We start from the raw sequence: 20,633 nt of genomic DNA on the forward strand, positions 1-20,633 counted from the left end.
TAAGGATATGGTGGGGATTGCCTTTATTACCTTCTGGGGAGAAAGGGGCAGTCAACCAGGCCCTGTGCTCTCTACTAACATGTGGGGGAGTCCTGCTGCCCCCTCATCCCACGGGCAGCGGTGTCGGGGCCTCATTCTGCAGCAGTAGATGGAGAAAGCTGTTGTGCTGAATGTAACTCCTCTCTGTTGAGCTAACTGCCTATGGCTGAAGGCTCACCGAGTCTCCAGATGGGGATTCTGATCGGGGCAAATGCAGAGCCCAGTTGGGATGAGGGAGGGTCACTACCACTGCCTAATTATCCCACCACTTAGCCCAGCAGATCCAGAATCCATGACCCATTTAATAAGAGTCCACAACCTTGGTAGGAATGATTCAGAGACCAAACGGCCTGAGCAATCAGTGTTCCTTTCTGCCATGTCATATGCTTTTGAATTTGAGAAATGACCATGTATCATATGACAAACCAGCAATGCCAGTCATCTTCAGCAGGATTATCCCGTCCCTGTAAATTGTAGACTGCTGTAAATAATGTGTTATTAATAACAGTTTGTGCGCCAAAGCCGACAGTCACTTAAAATAAGGTTTTTTTAAGAATGTCATGCTCCTTTGCCTTCTGATACGCTTTATAAACTGTGAAGGGTGGACTATAGTTATCACTCATTGATCAGAGATAAATGAGAGCCCAGGACAGAAGAGTCACCATGCCCGTTGGTGAAAGGAAGAGAACCTAATGCACCTCATCTACACCAAGACGCTTCATCTCCATGTATCCAGGAGAGTGTCTTGCACGATACACGTCACGCTTCATACACATCATACAGATAAGTGGTTGAGAGGAAGGTCTAGCAGATGAGCTGCATTTGGGCACTTGACCCATGATACCTTGAGCAGCTACAGCTTGCACACTACACAGATATCTAGGGGGACTTCAGCACGTGAGGTCACCAGACCCACGTCAGCAACTTACAGTGGCCACCTGCTGGAGACACGATTGCTCCCTACTCCTTTCCCTCTCAGTCCTCAATATCCCCATGGGAGAGCACGTGAGAGGGAATGTTCCCATGTGGAGGATGGTCGATTTTCCGGGCCTGAAAGGTAAAGGCATTTTATTGTAAAGGGGAACAATCCTGGATCATGGAGAGAGCCCTGAAGTAAGTATACCCTGCTGTAAGTGTGAAGGGAAGCCAGCTCGCCATGCATTCACTCTGGTGGACCATTCTTTATCCACAGGTGGGTGACCTGGTGAGGGGAGGAGGGGAGCACCGATGGCCCTGGCCCTGGCAGCTCCATTTGTTCTGGAAGCTTCCTCAGGGAAGAGCTGCCTTCCCAAACTTTGCTCTCACCAGGCCAGTCTCTTAAAGGGCCGGGCAGTCTTTCCACCACCAAGTAAGCACTGGGCAGCCTGTGATCTCAGCACAGGGCTCAGACCACCCTTGACTTCAGCAAGTATGTTAAAGGGCAAGGAGCAGGGAACACCCATGTCTCCAAGAGGTGGACACAGGAAGCTGTGACACAGGTCTGGAGACCCACTTCACCACACAAGGCATTTAGACCTCTAAAAACTAGTATCAAACCACTTCTCCAGGAACCATCATGGCCCTTTTAATCCTAGTTTTAAACATGTACACTAGGTCTATAGTACATGCCTTTAATCCCCAATATTTTTGATGAGTCTAGTCCTCATTTCAGGATTTCCTTAGACCCAACTGCTAACAGGCCTGTACCACACTGCCATGTGCTTCCCTCAGGTTTGGAGATGGCTACATCGTCACAATGAAAATCAAATCCCCGAAGGACGACTTGCTTCCCGACCTGGGTCCTGTGGAGCAGTTCTTCCAGGGGAACTTCCCAGGCAGCGTGCAGAGGGAGAGGCACTACAACATGCTGCAGTTCCAGATCTCCTCCTCCTCCCTGGCCAGGATCTTCCGGCTGCTCGTCTCCCACAAGGACAGCCTGCTCATCGAGGAGTACTCAGTCACACAGACCACGCTGGACCAGGCAAGGCCGAGAGGGAGCCACGTGCAGAGCGGGGCCGGGCAAAGGCTGGGCTAGAATCCACACGAGAACGAGGCAGGACATGCCCAAGTGCCAACACTCTAGTCCCTCTGTCCATTAGGGCAAAACTTGGAATATCAGAAATTGTCTTCTAACAACATTTCAGCCATCAGCAGACTTCACGGACCTTTTCACAGCATCCTTCCCAACAACTCTAGGACATTATTTCTCCTTCCTGGTTTGTGGTGGTGGCCATTTTTTTCTTTTCAAATCAGCTTTACTAATGCTTAATTTAAATACAGTAGAAAGCACCCACTTGAAGTGTACAGTTCAGTGAGTTCTGATAAATGTGTGCCATGTGTCAGGTTTTTCAACGTGATCGCTTTTTATTGTGGTAAAAAATACATATAAATATATATATATATATATATATATCATAATTAACCTTTTTTTTTTTTTTTTTGAGGTATGCGGGCCTCTCACTGTTGTGGCCTCTCCCGTTGTGGAGCACAGGCTCCGGACGCACAGGCCCAGCGGCCACGGCTCACGGGCCCAGCCGCTCCGCGGCATGTGGGATCTTCCCAGACTGGGGCACGAACCCGTGTCCCCTGCATCGGCAGGCGGACGCTCAACCACTGCACCACCAGGGAAGCCCATAATTAACCATTTTTAAGTGGCATTACACTTCAGTGGCATTAAGTATTGATAGGTTCACATTGTTGTGCAACCATCACCACCATCCATCTTTAGAAATTTTTCATCTTCCCAGACTGAAATTCTATATTCATCAAGCAATAACTCCCCGTAACCACTCCCCCAACCACTGGTAACCACTGTTCTACTTTCTGTTGACTACTCCACGTACCTCATATAAGTGGAATCATATGATATTTGTCCTTTTGTGCCTAGCTTATTTCAGTTGACATAATGTCCTCAAGGTAAATCCACATGGTAGCATGTGTTAGAATATCCTTTCTTTTTAAAGTTGAATACTATTCAGTTGCATGTATATGCCATGTTTTGTTTATCCATTCATCCATATGGACATTTGTTTCTGGGTTTCATTGGGGTTTTTTTGGTTTTTAAATAAACACCCTTAAAGACTATTCAGTAAAGCAGTGGAAATAGGCAAGTCTCTGTTTACCCTTTGAGGAGCTTCTTATCAGCATAAGCAGGTGGAGGCAGGGACAGGCACACTGAAGAGAGGAGGAAAGTGGGGAGATCCGCTCCTGTTCTGCTGGCTTGGGATATTTTAGTTACTCCTTTAGAGTTTCAGGAGGACACCGGTAGCTGAGACTCTGTCTTGCCTTGTTGACCTTTTAATCCTCCTGTGGGCACTCCTTTGGCTTAGCTCACAATTCCAAGAAAAAGCCCTGTGCCCTGGGCAGGGCACAAGCTGCTCCAGCAGGGCTGTAGTTAACTGGGGAAAACAGAAAGCAAAGTGGGTGGCTGGGTGGAAGATGCCATTTTCTGGAAACATCTACCTACTCTTGCTCTTCCCCTGCCTCCAGGTGTTTGTGAACTTTGCTAAGCAGCAGACTGAAACTCATGACTTCCCTTTGCACCCTCGAGCTGCTGGAGCCAGTCGACAGGCCAAGGTACCCCTGCTACCCCTTCCCCGTCCCCTGCTTGAGGCAGATTCTTGGCTCAGGGACCCAACTGGTCCACTGGGCCTGAGGGGCCCCAAGGCCCAGATATGCCTCCTGCAGAGAGCCCCGCCCATACCAGACCCCCACCACCGCCCTGCCTCTCCTCACCTGTCCTGTGCTGCAGGACTTTTCAATCAGTAGTTGTGTAGTTTCCTTTTATAATCAGGAAACCTTTGGGTGGTATGGGAGAGCATTTTTGAAAAGAACTTTCCCGCATAGTTTCGCTTACAGCAAAAAAGCACTTGGATTTTGGAAATAAGCAGGGAAGATAGGAGAGAATATTAAAACATTTCAGTTGTTGGGATACTTGAGATATATGTCTGATCGTATGTTTGAGTCTCAAAGGAAGGAAATTAACTGGCACTCATTTCAGTGGTGGACTCGTTTGGTTAGGGCAAGACTTATTGTCTGTTTTGTGAAGAGGGCTCTTTGTTCTTTATCAAAATACTAAGACGATGAAGGAAGAAACAACAGAAGGTATGCATCCTGGCCTGTGATAACTCGGGGTAGGTGCCTCCAGGTTCCTGCCCTGACACAGCGCCCCATGTAAGGAGCACATTAATCCTAGTTCCCCAGAAAGAGAACAAGAGAGATCTGGAGAAAGTTCTGGAGGAGGTGCCAGGATCCAGGTGCCTTGGCCTAAGCCTGGGATGTTAAAGGGCCCAATTAACTCAGCCATCCTCTCCTGACTTACCTGGAGAGTAAATCAAATAAAAGCAAAGCATTTTTCCAATAAACAAAGAATGCAAAGCCTTATTTCCCATGAAGTTCTCATTCCTCCCACCAGTTTCTTGATTGCAAGAAAAACCAAGTGTAGGTAATGACTGAAACAGTCCTTTCCAAGGCACGGCTTGGGATGAATTTTTCCCCTTTCTCTTGACCAGTGGAGACCTAATGGCTACTTAGCAAAGCTGACCTTGCCCAGAAATGCCTAAGTAAAGGCACCAGGGAAAGTGAGTTTTGCTGAGATTTTCCAGCCACTCTTTCTAATTTATAGATCTCGTAGTTGCTGTTTACACCAGTAGACAATTATTCTTTGAAAGCTGCTTGCAGTTACAAATCCTTTTTATAACTCAATATATAATTAGGTAGCAAAAGTGCTTCCTAGAGCAACAAATGGTCTCTGCACCCCAACCTGGCATATGCCCTCTTAAAGGGCTAATACTAGGTCATCTCTGGGCCTGACAAGGGGCACTCACAGGCTATGATCTGCAGCATTTAATTCCAAACTTCCCCCCTTATTAGATTTGACCATTTTTCTGTTTTTTCTGTCACATTTTAGCATACAAATATTAGAAACCTACTGCAACACTTTTATTAAATTGGTATCTTTCTATAATAAATTTGTGATTCAAAACCTAACTCTTACTCTATGACATACCACCCTTATAAAGGTTCACAGAAATCCTCCTGCATAGCGTTGTACATAAATGTCATGAAACAAACAGTAATAATGTTTCTGTTTACATTACCCCACTTTAAAACAATTTTCCTCTGTAGGAAGTGGACAAAGGGAATTCTGCACCTCAAGGATGACCTAAATGGTGACTTCTGGGCTTTTTGAGACAGTAAGAACATGATAACTTTCTTGGGCTAAAAAACACACCAAAAGGCACCATAGGAAGTCGTACGGAGGGCGTAGCTGACGTGCATGTCAGCATGTAGCGCGTGGGGCGGGGGTGGGGTAGGGGTGTGGGCATGAGTCTTTAAAACGTCTGGATTGTAGAATCAGAAGGACCTGCAGGATCATCAGCTCCAACCTTTACAGACAAGGAAACAAGCATAAACTGTAAGCTTGGGTGATCTGATAGACTTCAGTGCCCTCAGCTGAGCTTCCTTCAGAGATTGACTGACAGCTATTTGACTTGAAATCTAAAAGCCATCTCACCACCTCTTCAGAAAACTGAGATGAGAAGAGTCCATCTGATCTCCTTCTACACTGCTTGTGTTTCCGCTGCAGCTGGAAAGGAACTCTGGGCAGCTGGAAGTGCAGGAGCCTTTGCCATATGGTCGTTCAGTCAGGCCAGCCAGCATAAGTAATCCCTTGGCAGCAGAAACAAACATATGTGAGGCACACAGCGAATTCCAAATGGGGGCTCTTTTAGAAGGAAACCAGAACTGACTTGCTCACCTGGAACACCTGATGGTGAAACTGACCCAGCCAAATGAGTGCAAAACCCTTTTCATCAGGACCACAGAAGTGGAAAACTCGGTCCATCTTCCTACGGGCTGTGGCCTCCACACTGCTCTCATTTCAAGTTGCTCTGCTTTTTTCTGTGTGTGTTTTATTTTTAAGGAGAAAATAAAATGCAAACATACTTATCACAAACTATCCAAATTCACTGATCTCCCTGTGTGCACCATCTGGTATAGATTTAGACATTCTTGGTGCCTCTATGGCTTCCCATCATTGCGTGAGCTTCTGTGAGAATTATTACCACAGGAGTGCCTGTCACAGCAAGATTCTGCAATGCTGTGGTGGAAATGAATGGACTAGTCTTGATGTTCCATGTCAAGTCAGCTTCATATGGTTTGACGACAATACCCAACTGGCAATGCATGTAAACATTATCCACTGTCAGCTGGGTATTATTTGCATCTAGGTTTTCCGTCTGTTTGCCCAGCTTATTTGAATGCCTATCTCATAGGTATAATTAAGACAGGATACAAAGAGGCAAGAACAGGTGAGAGTGGCTCTTTGGTTGGTGATGAGATCCAACATGTCTTTGTAACTGTTTGAAGATGCTGAGGCCGTTTCCACAGTGCCAACGTGTTCATTCCTGCAATGATGTTAGGAGGCAGTGCTTTACAGGACATCTACTTGTTCACATAAAAATACACCAAGAATCAGAAAAAAATACTTTCAAACCAAATTATTTCAAAAGGCTTATGGACAAGAACAGCAAATGGGCTTCCTTGCCAAGCAGCCTCCCCTCTGTGACCTGCAGATGGGCTTCCTAGTTCACACAGTTTCTAGAGCAGTGCTGCTCAATGCATGTTACACTGTGGGTACACTCCAGAGGCCAGGATAGAGGCAGGTGTCAATGAAAATAATCAATAAACAAGATTGTAAACAATAAGAAGAATAGGAAAGGGTTTTTATTTGAGCCAAACTGAGGACTATAGCCTGGAAGCCAGCTTCCCAGATTACTCTGAGAAACTGCTCTGGAGAAGCAGTGTTTCTCAGCACAGTTTTATATCTTGTCAGAACAAAGAACAGTAAACAAGTCAGGGATACATTTCTTCAAAAAAAAAAAAAGGACAGACCAGCACATACACGTACAGCATATACAGTATTGCCTTGGAACCTGGGAAGAGATTCTTATCACCAAAAGAGTACCAACATTGGTGTCCCAGGAAGAGGGGCATTTCATTTTCAACGTGGACATTCTTTACTTCTGGTCAATGTGCCCTTTTCTTTAATAATTAAATGTATGTTTGATAGGCCACAAACAGGCTGTTTCAGTTAGCATAAAATTTAACTCAGGTATAAGCCAGAATGACTTCCCCATACTTCGATATGTGAAAACTTCTTTCATCAGAGGTAAGAAAGGAAGGAGGGAAGAGGAAGAGAAAAATGCTGAGACCCAATAACTGTTATTGAGAAAGGGACATGGGGGAAATTGAACCTGAAGTGGTGACATTTTTCCCTGGGCGAGGAGAGTCCTGTGCTTCTCCAGAGGTAGAGAGAGGGTAGGAGGCAACACAACTTTACATCCTGCACAGCTGCTGGCTTGCAGCTTTGCAAATAGTAGATTCTTGGCAAATAACTGCTGATAGCGTTTACAAAACCACTTTGGTTGCCTCAGAGCTTAATCTGGTTTTGACTTTTTTTTTTTAATCTACCAGTGACCAAAACCAAAAAAATCACTTAAACTAGGGTTAGACTAGAGTTTGGGAGAGCCCAGGAGTGTACTATTGATCACCCTGATCACCCAGGTGCTTACATCACCCTGTTGCGTCCAGCTGGTTCTGTAAATTTATGTTAGCAACTACAATATCACAAGAAAGAAGACTAAGAACGGAGGGGGGATCAGCAGTCATTCGTGGTGGGGGTAAGGGTTTGAGGCAAGCATCATGGACTCTGGGAAGAGTCAGGTATAGGTAAAATCTTGCCCTGCCTTGGGGAGGAAAGCTCAGTTTAACTGTCTGTCTCTACTACACCCGAGCTCTCCAATGACAAGGTCTGTCTTTTTCATCATTTTCCCCAGCTCCTGACTCACAGAAAACACTCAAAAAATACTTGCTGAACTGAACACTTTAAAAACTCAGAAAAAAGAAAAAAACAGAAAAGAAGTAGGTCCAAAAAATGATGCTTCCAGACAGCCGAAGACAGTAGCGAAGGGCAGGCAAAACAACAGGGATGCTATGCTTTAAAAAATTTTAGTCACGGGGAATTCCCTGGCGGTGCAGTGGTTAGGACTCTGTGCTTCCACTGCCGGGGACCCAGTTCTGGGAACTAAGATCCCATAAGCTGCAAGGTGTGGGCAAAAAAAACCCCCACATTTAAAAATAAAAGTTAAAAACACTAGTAACGAAAGATAAGCAGGGAAAACTCGAGAAGGAGGAGGCATGCACACACTTTGGGTTTGAGTAATATTCAAGTTGGAAACTTGGCCCAGATCTCCTGAGAACATGTTAATCTATTGAAAAATCTCCCAATCTGGCTTAATATGAGAGATTTACAAAGAAGAGGAAGATAAAATGGAGAGAGTTCAGAAAATTCTCAGCAGATATTCCAGGAATATGACTTGCTGCCAGATTTTCTAAGCTTCCATACTTCCTTGTGGAACTCGAGATTTTAAAACAGCTGGGATCAAAAGAGAATCTCTTTTACTATGAGTGAACAGCGCATAGCTTCATTTGGTCCCACTACTATGGCTCTCCTAAAGAAAGAAGAAGAGGGAAGTGGGGCAGAAAACAGGTCAGCAAAGCTCTGGGCTTGGAAGAAAGGGTCTCTTGTGGCAGCCTAGGTATTTGCACGGGGACCAGTGAGGAGGAAGTTCTGCACCAGAGGCCTGAGGGGCTTATGGAAAATGGAAGAAGGTTTTCCCCTAGAAAAAAATGGCCGCATTACCTTTCTGAAACAGGCAGAAGCACTCAGCCCCCTGGACCCAGGCTATTTGGGGCTTGGTTTCCTCAGTGTGGTAATTCAGTGCCTCAGCAGGTCCTCTGGGATGAATGGTTCATGACTCCTGGTGTCCACAGGGCATAATTGCTGCCACATTTTGTCCAAGGTGTTTGTCAAATTGAAGGAAGCACAGGCACTAGAAGTTTTCAGGTTCATAAACCTACAGGCTTGCAGAGCTAGAAAATAGCTCCCTGTTCAAAAACTAAGCCCTTATATAATTGTTTGGTTTACACTGTTCTAATGGAAAAGGAAACCAAGTCCCAGAAGGATTAAATTACATGGCTGGCCATCCAGCCTTCCCTTCAGGCCCCACTCTGGTCCTCCTCCAGTTACTTCCCTCCCATGTCTGAGGAGATATGCCCACCAGACCCAGAAATCCCTGCCCAGCTGGTGTAAAGTCTGCTTCTAGGGCCTGGTGGGCCTCTTTCCTGGGTCACAGGTGGTCCTTGATCACACAGGGTCAAGTCTACACATGACACACGAGGCCCTTTGGGAAAGCAGGAAAACAATGAAAATCGGGGTGAGTCATGGGGCAGCTGGCTCTGCACCACCACTGTCCAATGTGGGAGTCCAGAGTTGAGCCTAGGTCATCATGGAGGTCATTATTTAGCAGTTTCTTAGCTTAATTTATTACTTTAAGGATTGAGACATATATGGGTGAGAACTCCCAAAAGGTACTCTCCTCAGAGCCTTTCCCAAAGCTCACCATGACACACACTTGGCTTTCTGAGCAGCTGCCTGATATCAGGGCTCAGACATTTATGTCTCGTGAGTCAAGCTTTGGCCAAACCAGTCATCCTCTTGGTTTTGTACATTAGTAACTTTCATAAGGGACCACAGCCTCTTGTAGCTGAATCCCGTAGTCTTGGGTTGTGGTGAGTTTCAGGGGGCACATGTTATCTACAGAGCAGTGCACACATAGCACCTGGTCGACAGCATCCCAGGCAACACAGCTTTGCTGTGGTGCTATTCTCATTTTCTACCAGAGCTTGGCAATCTCTTTGCTCTTGAATGATACTGACTGCTGAGTCCATCCTCTTATGCCTACTAGAGAAGCAAAGGGGTAAGAGAGAAGGTGAGAGGACACTGAGGGCAGGGGAGGGGCAGAAAGCATCCAATTCTCCACGTTCTGGAACTAAAGCAGTGCACAAGACACAGCCAATGTCTCTATGGTGTTAACATTCTCATGCGGGGGTCATCAAACTTTCTGAAGGGGCCAGATAGTACATATTTTTAACTTTGCAGGTCATACAGTCTCTGGTAGCAACTACTCAGCTTGGCTCTTTTAGCAGGGAAGAAGCTGTAGACAATATCTAATGGAAGGAGTGAGGCTGGGTTTGGTCTACAGATCATACTGTGCCCACCCCTGTTCTAGTGAGAAAGCAGAGGTTAGAAGACCAGCAAAAGCAGCTCCAGGTGCCTTTTAGGGACCCTGATACCACTTGTTTCCTTTCCTCTGTTTTATAATAGGGACTTCAAGTAACTCCAGTTTAGATGGGACAGCAGATGTTCAAAGATAAGTCCAAGGACAGAGAATGGAGATAATTTTCAAGCTCAGAAACTATCATTTCAGATCTCCAATCTTGACTGATGCCCCAGCTTACAAAATAATCCTTAGTGATAACAACTGACAGCAGCCTAGTTTACAGGAAGGCGTAACTGAGCCTGAGTTTTTACCTGCCTTGTATCTGCCTCACTTCATGCAACAAGATGTCTTAAAGCACAACATCAGTTCCTACCTATAAACCAGTGGTATTTGAGGGCCCAGCTCCAAACATCCATGTTGGTTTCCTCAGCTGACTCAGAAGCTCTTAGAAACATAATAATATGGTCAATAGGGTTGATAAATTTTTAAATTTGGGCTTTTGGGCCCAAAGGAAGAACCAGGGAAGAACCTGGTCAGGTGTCAGGGAAGAACCAGGAAGTCCCCATTTATTTTTAGTCCCCCTTTTGGAGAGGCGCTCCCTTTTTTGGAGTACCCAGTGGTATTCACTATAAAGACATGAGCTTTGAGAACTACAGAATGCTAAGCAATTATACAACTTTACACTTTTTGTTATTTTAATTGTTGTTACTCTCTGAAATTCTGAACTAATTAGTTTCCTACTTCTATTACTACTTATGTATTTACTTATTTGAACACTCCCCCTAGAAGTAACTAATTTCCATCTCTGCCACCACTCTTGCTCCCATAAGGATCCCACCTCACAGTACTAGGGCTCTGATATCCACACTTTCCTCTCCCTGCTCAGGCTCTTACTCTCAACACCAGTCCACCTTCCTGCATGGATGCCCTCCTCACCCCTTCTAGGCTCTTCCACCCCACTCAGGGCCATCAGGTCTCCCCCTCAGCCCCACGTGGACATCTACCCTGCTCTACCCCTACAAATGATTTGCTCAGGAAAGGAAGGAAATAGAAAAGGAATAGGAAGAGTAACTAAAGACTTTTGAAAAGCCAAACCTGAAAATTTTAGGAAGAAAACGTTAGACATTGTCTTCATCACATTGGGATGAGAAAAGTTTTCTTGAACAATAATGTTTGTTGTTAACACTTAACTGAGCACCAACGGTGTGCCAAGCACTGTTTGACACACTTGACATGTTTAATCATGTAATCCTTACAACTACCTAATAAGCAAGAACTGTGATTATCTCCATTTTACAAATGAACAAACAGAGGCCCAGAGAGGTTAACTTCACCTAAATTGAACAGTGGTTGTGGGGCTGGGATTTAAAACCCACAGAGTCCTGCTCCACTGCCCATACTTTTTTTTTTAATTTTAATTGATCGTTATTGGAGTATAATTGCTTCACAATACTGTGTTAGTTTCTGTTGTACAACAAAGTGAATCAGCCATATGCATACATATACCCCATATCCCCTCCCTCTTGAGCCTCCCTCCCACCCTCTCTATCGCACCCCTCTAGGTCATCAAAAAGCACTGAGCACCAAGCTGATCTCCCTGTGCTATGCTGCTGCTTCTCACTAGCTATTTTACATTCAGTAGTGTATATATGTCGATGCTGCTCTCACTTTACCCCAGCTTCCCCCCTTCCTCACCACGTCCTCAAGTCTATTCTCTATATCTATGTCCACTGCCCATATTCTTAATCACTATTCCATACAGCCTCTCAGAAGACACACAACAACTGAGGAACAAAGATGGCGGAGTAGAAGGATGTGCTCTCACTCCCTCTCGTAAGAACACCAGAATCACAACTAGCTGCTAGACAGTCATCGACAGGAAGACACTGGAACTCACCAAAAAAGATACCCCACATCCAAAGACAAAGGAGAAGCCACAATGAGACGGTAGGAGGGGTGCAATCACAGTAAAATCAAATCCTGTAACTGCTGGGTGTGTGACTCACAGACTGGAGAACACTTATACCACAGAAGTCCACCCACTGGAGTGAAGGTTCTCAGCCCCACGTCAGGCTTCCCAACCTGGGGGTGCAGCAACGGGAGGAGGAATTCCTAGAGAATCAGACTTTGAAGGCTACTGAAGTTTGATTGCAGGACTTCCACAGGACTGGGGAAAACAGAGACTCCACTCTTGGAGGGCACACACAAAGTAGTGTGTGCATTGGGACCCAGGGGAAGGAGTAGTGACCCCAGGGGAGACTGAACCAGACCTACTTGCTAGTGTTGGAAGGTCTTCTGCAGAGGCAGGGGGTGGCTGTGGCTCACCGTGGGGACAAGGGCACTGGCAGCAGAAGTTCTGGGAAGTACTCCTTGGTGTGAGCCCTCCCAGAGTCTGCCATTAGTCCCACCGAAGAGCCCAGGTAGGCTCCAGTTTTGGGTTGCCTCAGGCCAAACAACCAACAGGGAGGGAACCCAGCCACCCATCAGCAGTCAAGAGGATTAAAGTTTTACTGAGCTCTGCCCACCAGAGCAACAGCCAGCTCTACCCACCACCAGTCCCTCCCATCAGGAAACTTGCACAAGCCTCTTAGACAGCCTTATCCACCAGAGGGCAGACAGCAGAAGCAAGAAGAACTACAATCCTGCAGCCTGTGGAACAAAAACCACATTCACAGAAAGATAGACAAGATGAAAAGACAGAGGGCTATGTACCAGATGAAGGAACAAGATAAAACCCCAGAAAAACAACTAAATGAAGTGGATATAGGCAATCTTCCAGAAAAAGCATTCAGAATAATGATAGTGAAAATGATTCAGAACCTTGGAAAAAGAATGGAGGCAAAGATCAAGAAGATACAAGAAATATTTAACAAAGACCTAGAAGAATTAACAAACAAACAGAGATGAACAAAAAAATAACTGAAATGAAAACTACACTAGAAGGAATCAATAGCAGAATAACTGAGATAGAAGAACAGATAAGTGACCTGGAAGACAGAATGGTGGAATTCACTGCTGCAGAACAGAATAAAGAAAAAAGAATGAAAAGAAATGAAGACAGCCTAAGAGACCTCTGGGACAACATTAAACGCAACAACATTCACATTATAGGGGTCCCAGAAGGAGAAGAGAGAGAGAAAACACCTGAGAAAATATTTGAAGAGATTATAGTCGAAAACTTCCCTAACATGGGAAAGGAAATAGCCATCCAAGTCCAGGAAGCGCAGCAAGTCCCATACAGGATAAACCCAAGGAGAAACATGCTGAGACACATAGTAATCAAATTGGCAAAAATTAAAGACAAAGAAAAATTATTGAAAGCAGCAAGGGAAAAATGAAAAATAAGATACAAGGGAACTCCCATAAGGTTAACAGCTGATTTCTCAGCAGAAACTCTGCAAGCCAGAAGGGAGTGGCATGGTATACTTAAAGTGATGAAAGGGAAGAACCTACAACCAAGATTACTCTACCCGGCAAGGATCTCATTCAGATTCGATGGAGAAATCAAAAGCTTTACAGACAAGCAAAAGCTAAGAGAATTCAGCACCACCAAACCAGCTTTACAACAAATGCTAAAGGAACTTCTCTAAGTGGAAACACAAGAGAAGAAAAGGACCTACAAAAGCAAACCCAAAACAATTAAGAAAATGGTCATAGGAACATACATATCGATAATTACCTTAAACATAAATGGATTAAATGCTCCAACCAAAAGACACAGACTGGCTGAATGGATACAAAAACAAGACCCATTTATATGCTGTCTACAAGAGACCCACTTCAGACCTAGGGACACATACAGACTGAAAGTGAGGGGATGGAAAAAGATATTCCATGCAAATGGAAATCAAAAGAAAGCTGGAGTAGCAAAACTCATATCAGATAAAATAGACTTTAAAATAAAGAATGTTACAAGAGACAAGGAAGGACACTACATAATATCAAGGGATCAATCCAAGAAGAAGATATAACAATTATAAATATATATGCACCCAACATCAGAGCACCTCAATACATAAGGCAATTGCTAGCAGCTATAAAAGGGGAAATCGACAGTGACACAATAATAGTGAGAGACTTTAACAACTCGCTTACACCAATGGACAGATCATCCAAAATGAAAATAAATAAGGAAACAGAAGCTTTAAATGACATGATAGACCAGATAGATTTAATTGATATTTATAGGACATTCCACCCCAAAACAGCAGATTACACTTTCTTCTCAAGTGCGCACAGAACATTCTCCAGGATAGATCACATCTTGGGTCACAAATAAAGGCTCAGTAAATTTAAGAAAATTGAAATCATATCAAGCATCTTTTCTGACCACAATGCTATGAGATTAGAAATGAATTACAGGGGAAAAAAATGTAAAAAACACAAACACATGGAGGCTAAACAATACGTTACTAAATAACCAAGAGATCACCGAAGAAATCAAAGAGGAAATCAAAAAATCCCTAGAGACAAATGACAATGAAAACACGACGATCCAAAACCTATGGGATGCAACAAAAGCAGTTCTAAGAGGGAAGTTTATAGCTATACCTCAAGAAACAAGAAGAATCTCAAATAAACAATCTAACCTTACACCTAAAGGAACAAGAGAAAGAAGAACAAACAAAACCCAAAGTTAGCAGAAGGAAAGAAATCATAAATATCAGAGCAGAAATAAATGAAATAGAAACAAAGAAAACAATAGCAAAGATCAATAAAACTAAATGCTGGTTCTTTGAGAAGATAAACAAAATTGATAAACCATTAGCCAGACTCATCAAGAAAAAGAGGGACAGGACTCAAATCAATAAAATTAGAAATGAAAAAGGAGAAGTTACAACAGACACCGCAGAAATACAAAGCATCCTAAGAGACTACTGCAAGCAACTCTATGCCAATAAAATGGACAACCTGGAAGAAATGGACAAATTCTTAGAAAAGCATAACCTTCCAAGACTGAACCAGGAAGAAATGAAAATATGAACAGACCAATCACAAGTAATGAAATTGAAACTGTGATGAAAAATCTTCCAACAAAGAAAAGTCCAGGACCAGATGGCTTCACAGGTGAATTCTATCAAACATTTAGAGAAGAGCTAACACCGATCCTTCTCAAACTCTTCCAAAAAATTGAGGAAGAAGGAACACTCCCAAACTCATTCTATGCGGCCACCATCACCCATCACAACCAGACAAAGATACTACAAAAAAAGAAAATTACAGACCAATATCACTGATGAATATAGATGCAAAAATCCTCAACAAAATACTAGCAAACAGAATCCAACAACACATTAGAAGGATCATACACCATGATCAGGTGGGATTTATCCCAGGGATGCAAGGATTCTTCAATATATGCAAATCAATCAGTATGATACACCATATTAACAAATTGAAGAACAAAAACCATGTGATCATCTCAACAGAGGCAGAAAAAGCTTTTGACAAAATTCAACACCCATTTATGATAAAAACTCTCCAGAAAGTGGGCAGAGAGGGAACCTACCTCAACATAATAAAGGCCATGTACAACAAACCCACAGCAAACATCATTCTCAATGGTGAAAAACTGAAAGCATTTCCTCTAAGATCAGGAAGAAGACAAGGATGTCCACTCTCACCACTATTACTCAACATAGTTTTGGAAGTCCTAGCCACGGCAATCAGAGAAGAAAAAGAAATAAAAAGAATCCAAATAGGAAAAGAAGAAGTAAAACTGTCACTGTTTGCAGATAACATGATACTATACATAGAGAATCCTAAAGATGCCACCAGAAAACTACTAGAGCTAAGCAATGAATTTGGTAAAGTTACAGGAACCTAGAAAAATGGTACAGGTGAACCGGTTTGCAGGGCAGAAGTTGAGACACAGATGTAGAGAACAAACGTATGGACACCAAGGGGGGGAAAGCGGCGGGGGGCGGGGGTGGTGATGTGATGAGTTGGGCGATTGGGATTGACATGTATACACTGATGTGTATAAAATTGATGACTAATAAGAACCTGCTGTATAAAAATACAAATTAAATTTAAAAAAGAAGAAGACACACAACAAGACAAACACATACGTGCACGTGCGCACACACACACATACCACAGGGGAAAGAATAATTAACTTGAATACATTAAAATGAAAAACTTCCATAAAATAAAACACACTCTACAAAATAAAGACGGACCCTAAAGAGAAATTATTTTTCAATACACAGAAGGAACAGAAGGTTAGTATCCAGATATAAAGAACTCCTATGATGCAGTAAGATAAGACAAACACCCAAAAGAAAAGTGAGCAAAGAATATGATAGGCACATCACAGAAGAGGAACTCAGACAGTCACTAAACATACGAAAAGATGCTTAACCTCACTAATAGTCAAGGAAATGAAAATCCAAATAAAAAGTCATTTCACAGCAGCAAAAACACAGCAACACATGGGTGTTTCTGCCCCAGGAAGCCCATTAGTGACGCAACACCCAAGGTTTTTATTTTGTCACATAAGCACTTTCCAACTAGCAGGTTCCAAAATTCCAGACTCCCAGAGGGAAAGCAGGTGCTCTGCATAAACAACAGTGTTGCACAGTTGAGGCACAGGTAACCACCCTTATCTGTTAAAGAACAGTGAGAACACTCCAGAAATCTGAGTTCGCAGGCACCAGCCAAGGGCCAACCTAGCAGGCAGGCCCTTCTAGAATGCAGCAGCTTCAGGTCTGCTATGGCAGCCCTTTTCTGCAGAGTGTACATGGATATGATCATTTTGAACAGCAGTTTGGAAGCATCTAATGAAGTTGAAGACACGCATGTCCACTGGCCCAACAGTCTCCTCCTAGGCCTATTCTGTATTAGTGCATGTGGAGACACGCTCAGGTGTACTCTTTGTAGCCTTGTTTCTAAGAGCAGAATATCAAAAATCAATCTGGATATTAATCAACCAAAGAATTGATAAATGAATTATGTCCAATTCATGCTATTGATGTCCTGAAGCAGTGGAAAGGAACTAATTAAAAGTATGTATTTCAAAATTGATAAATCTCAAAACTTAATGGTTAGAAAAAATATCTAATGGCAGCAGGATAGAAAAAGCAAGGCCTTCCTGGCTACTCAGTCTAAAATTTCAACTGCCCATCCCCATCCTGACATCATACCCCCTTCTCTGCTTTTTCTTATATCCTTAGCAGTTATCACTATCAAACATTCTATATGTTTTTACTTTCTCTTCTTGCTTATTGTCTCTCTGCTCCTCTAGAATACAAACTCCATGAGGGCAGGAATTTTTGTTTAGTCTCTTACTTTTTCTGGTTGTTACTAACCAAACCGTTTTTTATTTTTAATTCTTGACATTACAGAACTAAACTGAATTTAACATTCTGCTCTTACATTTCTTATCAACAAACATAAATAAAATCCATGATCCAAAAAACCAAAAAAAAAACTAAAAACAGAGAAAAGCTGATAAAATAAGCTAAATATGAATCCCAGCATTAACAACTGAACAGAGAATGTGATTTTTAAATTCCTGGGGAAGATAAAGTTGTGTAGAAACTGAACACTTAGAAATAATTTAAAACCTGGAAATCACTGGCCAGAAATTACACAGCTGGATTGTGAGAATACAGCATAAAGGGGTTATGAGTGAACCTACACCATTCTAGCTGCACCTCATGCCTTCTCAGAGGATAGCCTGGCATTGATTAGATTCCGGGCCAGACTAATACTGGCAACAGAACCAGTGACAGTAATCTACCTTCCAGGAGAGCCTTCCACTGGGTTGGCAGTTCTGATCTAGGCCCTGGACATCTGGCAGATGTCATTAATGTTGGTGCCTTGGTGCCTGACTATGCAGCCAATTAAGCTATTTGGAATGGTGAGTTCATGGGTAGTTTGACTAAATGCATCCAAACTTGCCCAATAGCCTTGATCTCTGGAAGGCTGGAGTCAATTCTGGTAAATCCAGTCTCACCGTGCATCACGGCAAAGGGAGAATGTTGTCTTGCCACCGGGTTCAGCTTAGCCAGATGGAGTGGAGAAATGGTGTGTTGTCCTTGGATTGAGTAGGCATTTAGAGGTGGTCCCTTCAGGTCATAGATGGTGTGGGGTAGCCTGCAGCATCTCTGCACCAAACTTGGCCACCCTCACAGATGACTAGAGAGCTATCTGGCATGGGCTGGTACAAAATGGTCTTGACTCTCCATTCTGGGGACTGGGAGAGCATCTCCAGCATGCCTAGGCAGATCTGCTTGGTACACTCGGTGACAGACTGCAGCACACCAGCAATGGTGACGGCCTGCTCGGTGGACTTGGCCAGCATTTCCCCCACCCCCAGTGCCGAAAACAGTGTCTGGCCATAGTAGCTACTCAGTAAGTATTTGTTGAATTAATGAATGAATAGGGTATGCTGCTATTTTTATAAAATTTAAAACATGTGAAAGTACTAAAAATTATTTATAGATACATATATAAGCAGTGAAAAATGCTATGCTTGAGGAATATGAACACCAAGTTTAGGACATGATCGCTTCTAGGTGGGAGGGAGGGGAATGAGATTCAGGAAGAGACACAAAGGAGCCTCAACTATATGTGTAATTTTCAAATTTCTTAAAAATATCTGAAGCAAGCATGGTAACATATTAAGAGTTGACAAAACTAAGGGGTGGATACATAGATAGTTGTAAGATTACTCTCTCTATTTGTTGTAGGCTGGAAACAATTCATTTAAAAACTATCGTATCCAGAGCTAATGTATGACACCAGCACCCGCTACCCCCTGACAACACCACCACCATCAGAGGCCACCCCAGGAATATTCACAGCAGCGTGTGGAGGACTCTTCTGAATGATAACTGCTCCACTTCTCTCACCCCTCTGCTGAATTGGAAGATGCCAGATATTGAACCTTACTCACCTTTGCATCCCATCTCTCCTGTGACCTTTCGTGATTGTCTTACTATAAAATGGATTTTCAGTTAATATTGAATAGGGTAGAATGAAAATGCTAATTTGGGAAATGGCAGGCAGAACTGGCTACATAATTTTGCGGGCCCAGTGAAAAATGAAAGCTTATTAAAAAATTATTTAGAATTTCAAATGGCAATAGCCGGGCATTAAACCAAGCACAAGCGCACAGGCCTCCCACCCATGAATCCAGCCCCGAGGGCAGGCTTTGAACACAGAACTCGTAAAGTACCTTAATGATTTAAAAGAATAGGCTATGGGGAGGCTGCTAGCTATGCACTACATCCATTCACTTCTTCTTCCACAATAACAGAGCGGTGACTTGGTGCCAAGTTGCCCAGGTAGAGACAGCATTACTCAAGCCTTGTGGCACATGTGGCCTGGTCACTATGCTCTCTTTAGCAGAATGGAGTGGAAGTGACAGGTGTGACATCGGACCAGGAGGGCCCCTCCATGCTCTTTCCCCAACTCTGCTGACTGGAACTTGCTTTTGTGGTAACCATGGAAACAAGCTTAAGGATTCAGGATGGCAGAGCCACAAGATGGAAAGACTCTGGGCCCTGAGTGTGTGTGTGGAGCAGAGCTGTCTAGCAGTGCAGCCCACTGCCCCCTACCATTAGGTGCCTCAAATTAGTCTGTATCTTGGTTACATTACAGCAGCCTAGCTTGGTTGACTTAGGTGGTGTGATACAAATACCATTTTGATTCACCCAACAGCTAAAAATAGGCTGTTCTAGACAAATCCAATGCTGTAGCGGTCCCCTAGGCCCTGCGCACTGGCAGCAACAGGCCTTGGCCCAGCCCCAAGGGAAGAGCCTGGCTTAGAGTGGAAGTAATACATACGTTCCCTCCAAAAAACTCAAGCAGCTGCTTAGAATGTTAAAGTTCCTTAACAGAGAAAGCCTGTAAATCCCTGCATAGAAGAATAGATGTCCTCAAAATTCCCCAAAACCCTTCCTGCAAACCTGGGACGGGCTGCCAAGAGCTCTGTGGCAGCTCCTCGCTGACCATTCAGAGCCTTTCTCTAGAGACACAGTAGGCGATTGCCGGCCCTGCAAACCAGCCGGGCTGTGTCAGATGGACCAGGGGAAGAGACTGTTTATCAAGCAGGATTGAAACGCCATAGTCATCTAGTTCCCAGCAAGGCTATGAACAGCTCCCAAGGCATGTTAGACCCCAAATCCAACCAGCTACTCACTGGATAACATCCAGGGGTCAAGGATCAGATATTACATAACATAGCGGGTAGCCCAGAGCGCGCGCGCGCACACACACACACACACACACACACACACACACACACACACACACACACACACACACACCTTTCTTTGGCAACAGGCCTTGGCTTTCACAATCACATTCTACTTGAATTTGCTCAGGAGTTTGTTTTTTTTTTAATAGCTACAATTAGTGAATGCCCATGCCTGCTATTCCTATTTTGATGAAAAATGAGACAGCTATCTGACGGTGCTCAAGCAGAGGGAAGCTAGGGTATCTGACCCTGGACTTGCAAAAAGAAATTTGGCATTTGCCAGT

General features: G+C 43.7%; 1 protein-coding gene, 1 long non-coding RNA gene and 1 pseudogene across 3 annotated transcripts in view; 1 reads left to right on the forward strand and 2 right to left on the reverse strand.

Annotated features, from left to right (window-relative positions):
* ABCA4 (ATP binding cassette subfamily A member 4) overlaps positions 1–5,281 on the forward strand; it is a 111,253-nt gene extending 105,972 nt beyond the window's left edge. The window contains exons 43-45 of the mRNA XM_073810836.1: positions 1,750–1,999; positions 3,508–3,594; positions 5,146–5,281. Of these exons, the coding sequence (XP_073666937.1) occupies positions 1,750–1,999; positions 3,508–3,594; positions 5,146–5,181 (373 nt within the window). The 3' untranslated portion in view covers positions 5,182–5,281. The remainder of the gene's footprint in view (positions 1–1,749; positions 2,000–3,507; positions 3,595–5,145) is intronic.
* Positions 1–11,570, reverse strand: LOC141279744 (uncharacterized). Of its 2 annotated transcripts, XR_012334505.1 has the most exons (5): positions 8,723–11,570; positions 6,314–6,425; positions 5,777–5,919; positions 3,754–5,688; positions 1–3,416 (listed from the first exon to the last, which is right to left on the reverse strand). It is a non-coding gene; the product is annotated as an uncharacterized lncRNA (long non-coding RNA). The 2 variants fall into 2 exon arrangements; XR_012334504.1 differs by having other exon boundaries at positions 1–5,688.
* Positions 11,571–17,801: 6,231 nt separating this feature from the next.
* Positions 17,802–19,052, reverse strand: LOC101327410 (poly(rC)-binding protein 1-like; annotated as a pseudogene).
* Between the last annotated feature and the right edge of the window lie 1,581 nt (positions 19,053–20,633).

The sequence above is a fragment of the Tursiops truncatus genome, chromosome 1 (genome assembly GCF_011762595.2).
Source record: "Tursiops truncatus isolate mTurTru1 chromosome 1, mTurTru1.mat.Y, whole genome shotgun sequence".
In the NCBI taxonomy this organism is placed as follows: Eukaryota; Metazoa; Chordata; class Mammalia; order Artiodactyla; family Delphinidae; genus Tursiops; species Tursiops truncatus.